At 41.5% G+C, this 12515-nt stretch overlaps 1 protein-coding gene across 1 annotated transcript in view; it reads left to right on the forward strand.

Annotated features, from left to right (window-relative positions):
- Window positions 1–1311: 1311 nt before the first annotated feature.
- The window catches only part of LOC140206434 (calcium-activated chloride channel regulator 1-like), a 55003-nt gene continuing 43799 nt past the window's right edge, over window positions 1312–12515 (forward strand). Inside the window, exon 1 of the mRNA XM_072274803.1 lies at window positions 1312–1473. Coding sequence (XP_072130904.1) covers window positions 1312–1473 — 162 coding nt within the window. The remainder of the gene's footprint in view (window positions 1474–12515) is intronic.

Genomic DNA, 12515 nt, shown 5'->3' on the forward strand with positions numbered 1-12515 from the left:
TAATTTATTTTCTTCTAAACTATTTATGTAATTTGCATCCTCCCCTCACCAACAAATGTTCTCTCTGCAGCTTCTGGAAGGGAATTTTTCATGTTGCACAACTGAAATCATTGGGAGCATATTCTACTAGGCAAGTACACATGAAAATCCTTTTGGAAAGTCAGATGCTAGAATATGCAGAAAAGTTCAAGTTTATTGTCATTGAACTGTATGCGTGTGTACAGCCCAATGAAACAGCGTTCCTCCAGATCAAGTGCACAACTCAGTATATGTAACTTGTACACAACACATGAAGTAATATTACCACAAATAAATTAACAAATAGTAAAATATTCCAGAAGATTAACATTAATCAATAAAAGTTTAAAAAGTAAACAGTATAGCATCGTGGTACTACTTCATTTGCTTCTCTGGGCTAAGCGCATTTCTAGGTACACAACGTTGATTTTCTTGGAATGTGAGAAGGGTCGATAAGAATGCGGAGAGAATGAAATGGATCGGAATGGGATAGTGTAAAAATGGATGCTTGATGTTTGGCATAGAATCAGTGGGACAAAGACTCTGTTTCCCTGCTTTATCTGTATGCCTAGCAATTCTTACACCGCTGTACTGTCTAGAAAAAAATAAGCTAATATTATCGATATTAGTTTATCATTGTCACATGTACCAAGATATAGTGAAAAACTTGCCTTGCACAGTCATTACACAGTGCATTGAGGTAAAACAATGACATTGCAGAATAAAATGCAAAAGCCACAGAGAAACTGCAGGGGTTAAACAATAAAGTTCAAGATCATGACAAGGTAGATTGTGAGGTCAAGAGTTCATCTCATTTTATAAGAGTTTCATTTAGGATTCTGATAACAGTGGTATAGGTGTCCCTGAGCCTGGTGGTATGTGCTTTCAGGCTTTCATATCACTGCCCTTTGGAAGAGGGGAGAAGAGAAAATGTGTGGAATCCTTGATTATGCTGGCTGCTTTACTGAGGCAGCATCATGGAAGAACTGATGCTTGAAACATCTGACCAATCTTGTCTGCGATCATATTTGACATGTTGCTTGTACATAATATGAAAATTTATTGTGTTCCTTCTCTCCATATTTTGAAAGAGATTCTGTATTTAAATCATGATTACAGTTGCAAAAGTAAGTAACACATGAGCATTTGAATGCTGAAGGTGATTTCCTTATTCTGCACCCAGCAATAAAATTTTTAGCTGATGTTTTGAAATATGTTGATATGGTTTAGTATAAATTAGACTGATTTCAAAAGTGTGATCATTTGGATGCGGAGGGGGTGAAGACTCTAATCATGAAATTCAGAAAAATACTTCTCCTGTCTTTGGAATGCCTTATCTCTGCCTGCGTGGTAAGATGTTCTGAGGTGAAGCTAGTGAACAATGGTTATGATAATGTTGTCATAGCTATTAACCCTGGGATTCCAGAAGATCCAAATCTCATTACAAAAATTCAGGTATGAATTTCTTGCTCTGATCAGTCAATATTGGTGTATTATTTGTATATTGCAAGTTTGGGGAAACCAGCCCGTTCAACTACTCCATAATTTTTTTTGTGCAAACGATTTTGGAATTGTATCTCTTGAGTGTATACCATTCAAGAACACTATAGCTGATAATAAAAAGAAAGATGCACCATATGGTGCATTTTGCAAACTCAGGTTGTTTCTGAGCAGCTTGTTGCCAAAGAATTGTAGGTTTAGAAATTGTTTTATTACATTTATCACAGTATTGTTATTTTAACACTATTAAAATAGTAACGTGGTGGGCATACTATGTCGGTGCCAGAATGTGTGGTGACACTTGTGGGCTGCCTCCAGCATATACTTGGGAGTGCGGCTTGTTAACGCAAATGACACATTGTACAGTATGTTTCAATATATATATGATAAATAAATTTGAATCGGAATCTTAAACTGAATAGTTGCTCATCTCCTCAACACTTAGAACATAGAACATTGATCAGTACAGGATTGGGCCCTGGGGGCCCACAATATCATGCTGAGCCAACTAAGTTAGTAGCCACTTATCTCAATAAACCCATAATCTAAGTAATTTTCTGTTGTGAATTTTCCGAAGAGCACTGCTTAGTTATTCTGTGTAATATTGTACCATATCACTTTCAGCTTCTGCTATTTATCTTCACCTATTGGAGTTCAAAGTACATTTATTATCAAAGTATGTTGACTGTACACAACCCTGAGATTCATCTCCCTTCAGGTAGCCACAAAACAAAGAAACTCTATAGAACCCTTTTTGTTTAAAAAAAAGGAAGACAATTAAACTTCTCACAAGTATCTGTGTTTAGCCTGTATGCAGAACGCTTTTGTCAGGACTGTCGCAACTTCATCCAAACGTGGTCAAAGAGTTTATTCCTGAGGTGAGGTGAGGTGAGAGTGACACCTTTCACTGTGACTGAGTGGCATCATGGCACCATGATATAAGTGAAGCCAATGGGCATTAGGGTATAACACTCCAACTTGGAGTCATACTTTCAGAGAGGATGTATTTGATTATTAAAGGGCAATTATTCTAGTGTCAGCACATCACTGCAGGAGCTCGTCAGGATCTACTATCCAATGGACGGTACCATCTTCAGATACTTCATTAATGACTTTCCTTCTACCATATGGTCAAAAGTGGATGTTCGTTGATGGTTGCACAACCTCAGCAGATGAAGCAGCCTGACCAATACAATTAGATGGATGATAGTGAAATGCTCCTCTTGCTGGATGTGGGAAGGCAGGGAGACCTCCAATGTCCCTGACGACTACAACTGTGAGAAGTGCGTCCAGCTGCAGCTCCTAACAAATCACGTTAAGGAGTTGGAGCTGGGACTGGGTGAACTTCGGATCATTCGGGAGGCTGAGCAGGTGAAAAACAGAACGTGTAGAGCGGTAGTTACACCCAAGGTGCAGGTCACAGAAAACTGGGTGACAGGAATGGGGAAAGGAGTTAAGGAGCCAGTGCAGAGTACTCCTGTGGCCACCCCCTCAACAACAGGTATACCACTTTGGATACTGTTGGGGTTGGGGGCGGTGGTGGTTGACCGAACAGGAAAGTCACAGTGGTTGGGTCTCTGGCACTGAGTCTGCCTCTGTGACTCAGTAGGGAAGAGGGAAGGAGAGGCACCCTGTGGTGATAGAGGATTCGTTAGTTAGGGGAACGGACAGGAGGTTCTGTGGGTGAGAACGAGAATCCCGGATGGTATGTTGCCTCTAGGTGCCAGTGTTGGGAAATATTGAATCGAGTCCTCGGCATTCTTAAGTGGGAGGGTGAACAGCCTGAAGTCATGGTCCATGTCAGTGCCAATGACATAGGTGATGAGGTTCTCCATGGGGGTTGTGATCTTAGGATCGCTACTCATGCCACGTGCTAGTGAAGCCAGAACTAAGAAGATTATACAGTTTAATATGTGGCTAAGAAGTTGGTGTAGGAAAGAGGGCATAAGAGTTTTCAATCATTGTGCTCTCTTCCAGGAAAGGTGGGACCTGTACAGAAAAGACAGTTTGTACCTGAACTGGAGAGCGACTAATATCCTAGTGGGAAGGTTTGTTAATGCTGTACGGTGGGGTTTAATCTAGAGTTGCAGGAGGAGGGGTACCACAGTGCCAGAACAGTTAGTGGAGAGGCTGTGGAGGTGGATGTTAGTAAGACCTCAAAGTTAGTAATCATAAGGTTGAGCATGGTGTAACTCGTGTCCTGAGCTGCCTATATTTCAATGCAAGAAGTATCGTAGGAAAGGTGGATAATAGTGCTGAGGTATTTGGTTTACAAATAGAGGCAATGTGTAGTGAGGAGAGGCTGTTTGTAGGGCAAAATTACAATCAACACTATGAGTTGCAATGTAAGAGGTGGACGAAATTGAAAAAGGTGAATACAGGACTGAAGGCGTTGTATTTAAATGCACGCATTATACGGAATAAGGTAGATGAATTTGCATGACAGTTGCAGATTGGAAGGTATGATGTGTAGGCATCATTGAATCATGGCTGAAAGATTATAGCTGAGAACTTAATGTTCAGGGATACACGTTGTATTGAAAGGACAGGCCAGAAGGCAGAGGGGGCAGCATTGCTCTGTTAGTAAAAAATGAAATAAAATCAAATCAATAGATTGAGGTGATATAAGGTTGGAAGGTGTAGAATCATTGTGGATAGAGCTGCGGAACTGCAAGGGTAAAAAAAAATCCCTGATAAGAGTTATAAACAGACCCCCCAGCCCCGCCAAACAGTAGTAAGGATGTGGCCTACAAATTACAATGGGAGATGGAAAATGCATGCCAAAAGGGCAATGTTACAATAATCATGGGGGACTTCAATATGCAGGTAGATTGGGAAAATCAGGTTGGTGCTGGATTACAGGACGGGAAATTTCTAGAGTGCCTATGAGAAGGCTTTGTAGAGCAGCTTATGGTTGAGTCCACTAGAGGATCAGCTATTCTGGATTGGGTGTTGTGCACTGAATTGGAATTGATTAGAGAGCTTAAGGAAAAAGAACCCTTAGGGGAAAGTGATCATAATATGATCGCATTCACCCTGAAATTTGAGAAGGAGAAGCTAAAGCCAGATGTACCAGTAATACAGTGGAGTAAAGGAAATGACAGAGGCATGAGAGAGGGGTTTGCCAGAATTGATTGGAAAAGAAAACTGGCAGGGATGATGGCAGAGCAGGAATGGCTGGAATTTCTGGAACAACTCGGAAGGCACAGCATATATACATCCCAAAGAGGAAGAAGTATTTTAAAAGAAAGATGACACAACCATGGCTAACACAACAAAGCCAATATATAAAAGCCAAAGAGAGGGCATATAGTAGAGCAAAGATTAGTGGGAAGTTAGAGGATTAGGAAGCTTTTAAATGAACAGAAGGCAACTAAAAATGGAATTAAGAAGTTAAAGATGGAATACGAAAGTAAGGTAGCCAATAATATTAATACAAAAGTTTCTTCAGATACATAAAGTGTAAAAGAGAGGGGAGAGTGGCTATCTGACTGCTGGAAAACAATGTTGGCGAAGTAGTAATGGGGGACATAATATGTATTTTGCATCAGTCTTCACTGTGGAAGACACTAGCAGTGTGATGGAAGTTCCAGAGGACAGGGAGCATGAAGTGTGTGAAGTTATCATAACTAGAGAGAAGGTTCAATGGAAACTGAAAGGTCTGCAGGTAGATGAGTTACCTGGATCAGATGGTGTACAACCCAGAGTACTGAAATAGGTGGCTGAAGAGATTGTGAAGGCTTTAGTACTGATCTACCAAGAATCACTATATCCTGGAATGTTTCCGGAAGACTGGAAAATTGCAAGTGTCACTCCACTCTTCAAAAAGAGAGAGAGGCAGAAGAAAGTCTTACCTCAGTGGTTGGGAAGATGTTGGAGTCGATTATTAAGAATGAAGGTTTCAGGGTACTTGGAGGCACATGATAAAATAGGGAAAATCTTGCCTGGCAAATCTATTGGAATTCTTTGAAGAAATAACAAGCAGAGTAGACAAAGGAGAATTGGTTGATGTTGTGTACTTGGATTTTCAGAAGGCCTTTGACAAGGTGCCGCACATGAGGCTTCTTAACAAGCAATGAACCCATGGTATTACAGGAGAGATTCTAGCATGGATAAAGCAGTAGCTGATTAGCAGGAGGCAGGAGAGAATAAAGACAGCCTTTTCGAGCTGGCTGTCATTGACTAGTGGTGTTCCACAGCAGGCTGTGTTGGGACCAATTCTTTTTACATTATATGTCAATGATTTGGTTGATGGAATTGATGGCTTTGTTGCAAAGTTTGCAGATGATATGAAGATAGGTGGTTATAAAGCAGGTAGTTTAAGGAAGTAGGCTGGAAGAACTTAGATTTGGAGAATGTGCAAAGAAATGGCAGATGGAATATAGTGTTGTGAAGTGTATGGTCATACACTTTTGTAGAAGAAATGAAAGGGTTGACAATTTTCTAAATGGAGAGAAAATACAAAAGAGTGAGATGCAAGGGGACTTGGGAGTCCTTATGCTGGATTCCCTAAAGATTAATTTGCAGGTTGAGTCTGTGGTGAGGAAGGCAAATGCAATGTTAGCATTCATTTCAAGAGGACTGGATGTAAACAGAAGCATGTAATGTTAAAACTTTATAAGGCATTGGTGAGGCCTCACTTGGAGTATTGTGAACAAGTTTGGGCCCCTTATCTTAGAAAGGATGTGTTAAAACTGGAGAGGGTCAACAGAAATTAGGATTGAGTGGCTTGTCATATGAAGAGCATTTGACGACTCTGAGCATGTATTAACTGGAATTCAGAAGGTTTGAGTGCTGCCCTCATTGAAACCTATGGAATGGTGAAAGGCCTTGATAGAGTGGGTGTGGAGAGGATGGTTCCTATAATGGGAGAGTCTAAGACAAATGGATGGAATTCTATGGGATTTGTTGCCACAGGCAGCAGTGGAGGCCAAGTCATTGGGTGTATTTAAGGCAGAAATTGATAGGTATCTGAGTAGCCAGGGCATCAAAGGTTATGGTGAGAAGGTGGGGGAGTGGGACTAAATAGGAGAATGGATCAGCTTCTGATAAAATGGCGACGCAGACTCAATGGGCCAAATAGCCTACTTCTGCTCCTTTGTCTTATGGTCTAACACCGGCTCAGAATAGAGGGGCGTGCTTTTGGAACGGAGTTGAGGAATTCCTTTAGCCTGAGAGTAGAGAATCTGTGGAATTCTTTTCCACAGGCAGCTGTGGAGATCAAGTCTTTATGCATATTTAAGGCAGAGGTTGATAGATTCATGATTGGTTAGGGCATGAAGGTATACAGGAGGAAGACAGGAGATTGGGTCTGAGGAAAATTGGAACAGCCATAATGAAATGGTAGAGACCTCCAATGGGCCAAATGGCCTAATTCTGCTTCTATATTTTTTGGTCTTGTGCTGATCGGGGCAAGTAATATTTGTACCATTATCATCTCCAATGCAGAAAGAATGTCAAATCACGTACATTTGACATGTAATGGCATTAAGGGAAGAAGAAAGATTGGCTCTATTTCTCAAATGTACATTGAGACATAGAGTGTTATGAAACATAGAGTATAATGCGTTATTTGTGTCAATGATCAATACAGTCTGAGGATGTGCTGGAGCAGCCTGCAAGTCTCGCCATGCTTCCGGTGCTAACATAGCGTGCCCACAACTTACTATCCATATGTGGGAGGAAACTGAGCACCCAGAAAAATGGGGAGAATGTACTAACTCTTTCTGAACTGAATGCCAATCACTAGCACTGTGAAGCAATATGCTAACAGCCCCTTCTGATATTGAACCATGCACTATCAATCTCCTAAAGTTATCGATGACTGTTGGCTTAACTGGACCAGTCACATAATTGGCATGGCCCTGAGAGCAAGTCAGTGGTTAGCCTTTCCACCATCTGCATGGCACAAATCTGAAGCATGACAGCATACTTTTCACTCGCATTGATGAGTGCATCTCCGACAGCTCTCATGATCCAGGACAAAGCAGCATGATGAATTGCGATCCATGAACCATCCTAAGCATTCAATCACTCAACCAGTTGACAGAGGCTGCAATGCTCTCTATCTGCAGAGTGAATTAGAGTTACTTGCCCAGGCTATTCTGAATGGATAGAAAATTGGCTTGGTAGTGGGATTTGGAGGGTGATCATGGAGGGAGGCCTGTGCTGCAGGGTTTGGTGCTGGGTTTGCTGTTGTTTATCATTTACGGTAATGATTTGGTTGGCATCGTTTGTAAGTTTGCGAGTTTATTCATTTATTTATTTAGCAGTACAATGAGGATTAGGCCATTCTGGCCCTTCAAATCACATCACCCCAGTAGCCCCTGACAAACCTGATTAACCCTAACCTAATCACGGTACAATTTACAATGACCAAATAACATACCCAGTATGTCATCAGAATGTGAGCACCTGGACAAATGAAATGCATTCCATGATGTACAGAGGACGTACAGAGACTCCTTACAGAATGACTGCAGATTTGAACACTGAAATCCAGAACACCCTGAGCTGTAATGGTGTTGTGCTAGCCGCTACCCTACCATAGCACCCAAGTTTAAGAATTTACAGGAGACCAATATAGTTTGTAATGACACCAATATTGGTTTTTTACTGGACAGTGAAGAAGGTTAGCTAAGATTACAACAGGATATAGATCAACTGGGAAAGTGGACAAGGGAATGGCAGATGGAATTCAACTCAGACAAATGCAAAGTGTTGCTGTTTGGGAAGTGAACCAGGGCGGGACCCATTCAGTAAATGGCAGAGCCCTGGAGAGTGTTATAGAACAGAGAGACTGAGGGGACAAGTTTGTAGTTCCTTAGAAGTGGTGACATGGGCAGACAGATGATGAAGAAGTCATTTGGGACATTTGGCTTCGTTGATCAGGGCACTGAGTACAAGAATTGGAACATCATGTTACAGTTTCTGGCTACTCCCTTTCTCTTTGCTATATTGTACGATTTCGATCAGAGTGGACTGCCTCTGTAGCAGCAATCAGTGAATGACAGCATTAAATTGAACTGAACTAAACTGAATATTCCTTGACTGTTTAACTCTCTGGTTTGATGTTGTATATTCTGTGTTTTTCACTTGTTTTTTTTGCCATTTGCATTTTTGTTCCTGTTTTTGTGCATTGGGTGTTTGATGTTTTCTTTGGATGCCATGGTGTTTCTTTGTTTCATGGCTCTCTGTAGTAAGATGAACCTCAGGGTTGTATACTGCATACATACTTTGATAATAAATGCACTTTGAACTTTGGGTTGTACAAAATGTTGGTGAGACTCCATTTAGAAAATTGTGTGCAGTCCTGCTTGCCTGCCTATAGGAAATTTTTCTTTCCTTCTTAACCAGATTTTCTACATCCTTTGTACACCATGGCTCTTTTACCCTACCATCCTCCCCTGCCTTAATGGAACATATCTATGCAGAATGCCGTGCAAATGTTCCCTGAACTTTCGCCACATTTCTGCCGTGTATTTCCCTGAGAACATCTCCCAATTTATGTTCCCAAGTTCCTGCCAAATAGCATCATATTTCCCCCTACTCCAATTAGATGCTTTCCCAAATTGTCTGCTCCTATCCCTCTCCAGCACTATGGTAAAGGAGATAGAGTTGTGATCAGTATCTCCAAAATGCTCTCCCACTGAGAGATCTGACACCTGACCAAGTTCATTTTCCAATACTAGATCAAGTACAGCCTCTCCTCTAGTTGGCTTATCTACATATTGCATCAGGAAACCTTCCTGAACTCACCTAACAAACTCCACTCCATCTAAACCCCTTGCTCTAAGGAGATGCCAGTCAATATTAGGAAAGTTAAAATCACCCATCACAACAACCCTATTATTATTGCACTGTTCCAGAATCTGCCTCCCTATCTGCTCCTCGATGTCTTTGTTACTACTGGGGGGGGGTTCTATAAAAAACACCCAATAGAGTTATTGCCCCCTTCCTGTTTCTGACACCCACCCACAATGTCTCAGTAGACAATCCCTCCATGAGTTCCTCCTTTTTGGCAGCCATGATACTATCCCTGATTAGCAATGCCACTCCCCCACCTCTTTTGCCTCGTTTCTGCCTCTTTTGAAACATCTAAAGCCTGGCACATTAAAGTCTCTATGATGGCCATAATGTCATAGTTCCACATATTGATCCACGCTCTGTGTTCATCCACCTTGTTTATGATACTTGCATTAAAATAGACACACCTCAAGCCATCTGGCTGAGTGCATCTTTGCTCTATCAGCTGCTTATCCTTCCTCACAAACTCCCTACAAGCTGTCTCTACTTTTATGCCAACCACCCCTCCTCTACCACTTCAGTTTGGTTTCCACCCCGCTTCAAATCTAGTAATAACCCTCTCTAATAGCATTAGCAAACCTCCCTCCCAGGATATTGGTCCCCACTTGTACTTTCACTCCTTCCCCAGGAAAGGTTCCAATAATCCACATACAGTAGGTACATGTAACAATTTGCCAGTTGAAAGTGTAGGGGTGGATAGAAATACAACATTTAGAAGTCATTTATACAGGTCCTCAGGTGGGTAAGGCTTGGAGAGTTATGGGCCAAATGTAGGTCAATGGGAATAGCTCAGTTAGGAAATTGGTCAGCATGGAAGAGTTGGCTTGACGCTATCATTTGAATGTACAATATATATTACCCGGGCATTCCATGGGGTTGACTATGATTTGTTTCTAGTACAGTTCTGTGGGTTATGAGCTGTATTAAGACCAATAATGTACTTTTATTTTCTGCTGTAGATGGGGCAGGTTATGTGAGTTGGTAGTTTATGAGGTGGTGCTCCTGCTGTTTCTACTGAGCTTCTGCATGCTCTCAGTACCATCCAAAATGCTCGTTCTCTAGTCCAGGGGTTCCCAACCTTTTTTGCACCGCGGACCGGTTTAATATTGACAATATTCTAGCGGACCAGCCGACTGTTCAAGCAGGGTTAAACTCACCTCAACATGTCTTTTACAGTTAGGGTTGCCAACTTTCTCACTCCCAAATAAGGAACAAAAGTAGCAGTCAAATCCCGGGACACTTTACCCCAGGAAAGACTAACATGACCATGAAGCCTTGCGCAGGCACCTGTTGCGCATGCGCTGATCTTTTTCCCCCACAAATCGGTGTTGCCTTCATCTTCCCGACTATACTGTACATACATTATTTCTACTTTATATAGGCTGTGTATTTATCATATTCTTGCTTTTACTATATGTTAGTGTTATTTATTTTCGGTTTTATGTGTTATTTGGTATGATTTGTTAGGTTATTTTTTGGGTCTGGGAACGCTCAAACATTTTTCCCATATAAATTAATGGTAATTGCTTCTTTGCTTCACGCCACTTCGGCATGAAAGGTTTTATAGGAAACCTTAATGGGGAAATAAGGGACAAACCAATTTAGCCCAATATACGGGATGTCCTGGCAAATACGGGACAGTTGGCAACCCTATGTTCAAGTTCAACAGTGCGTGACAGTGAATGAGGAAAGTTGCAGTTGACTCATATCGTTTCCTCGTGGCCCGGTAGCACATGCTTTGTGGCCCGGTGGTTGGGGACCGCTGCGCTAGTCTGAGTGGTTATAGACCAGGCTTTGAAACCATCATTACATCTTTTCCTTCTGTTTGGAAATCTCTTCTTGTAATAAAACTTGGAAGAGAGAGTCTTTGTTGGGAGCCTAGTATTGAGTATGTGAACAGCCTCCCTACCTGTCAGAACTGGCTGGGTGTAATTAGAATGTCAAAGCTATGTATTTTGGCTTAGAAGAGGATACTGCTACTGGTTCATTTATCTTCAAAGTTAATTTGGAAGATATTATGGAGGTAACATCCTTTTGGTTCTTTACCTGTTGGAGGTAGTTCAGCTCTCAAAAGCACATTGGAGAGCAGGGATTACTGCTGACTTATAGGTGATGTTGGATTTACATATCCTCTTCAGATGGCAAGGTACTTTACAGGTGCTCAGCAAAGACATCAATGATGAAATTCACAAAGGTGGTGGTGAATTTCATCTTCAATGTCTGTCTTTATTGATCAATGGATCCCACGATAAGAGAAGCTCTTCATGTTTTATAGATTTTTATTGTGGAAATAAAAATAAAAATAAATAAATGAGGAATAAATATCAAGAACTAGAGATAAAGAGTCCTTGAAAGTGAGTCCACAGGTTGAGGGAACATTTCAATGAGGGGGTGAATGAAGTTGAGTGGTTAACCCCTTTGGTTTAAGAGTCTGATAGTTGACAGGTAATAACTGTTCTTGAACCTAGAGGTGTAAGTCCTTAGGCTCCTGTACATTCTTGCTGATGGCAGCAGCAAGAAGAGAGAATGCCCTGAGCAATGGAGATCCCTGATGATGGATGAGGTTTCCTGTGATAGCATGTCATGTAGATATGTTCAATGGCTGGAAGGGCCTTACCCATGATGTACTGAGTTGTATCCACTACTTTTTGTAGAGTATTCTGTCCAAGGGTATTGGTGTTTCCATACCAGGTTGTGATGCAGCCAGTCTATATACTCTCCACCACATATCTATAGAAGTTACTCAAAGTTTTAGATGTCACGCTGAATGAACAAACATCTAAGGAAGTAGAGTCCCTGTTGTGCTTTCGTCATAAGTGCACTTGCATGCTGGGACAGGACAGGTCCTCCAAAATATTAACACCGAGGAACTTGAAGTTGCGAACTCTCTCCACCTCTGATCCTTGGTTGAGGACTGGCTCATGGACCTCTGGTTTCCTTCTCCTGAAGTCTATAATTTTTGGTCTTACTGACACGGAATAAGATGTTGTTGATATGACACCACTCAGCTAGATTTTCAATTTCCCTCCTATACGCTGCTTTATCACCACCTTTGATTCAGCCTATGACGGTGGAGACTTCAGCAAACTTGAATATGGAATTGGAGCTGTGCTCAGCCGCACAGTCATAAGTATAAAGCGAGTCGAGCTAGGGGCTAATCACACAGCCTTGTGATGCATCTGTGTTGATAG

The sequence above is a fragment of the Mobula birostris genome, chromosome 12 (genome assembly GCF_030028105.1).
Source record: "Mobula birostris isolate sMobBir1 chromosome 12, sMobBir1.hap1, whole genome shotgun sequence".
Taxonomy (NCBI): Eukaryota; Metazoa; Chordata; class Chondrichthyes; order Myliobatiformes; family Myliobatidae; genus Mobula; species Mobula birostris.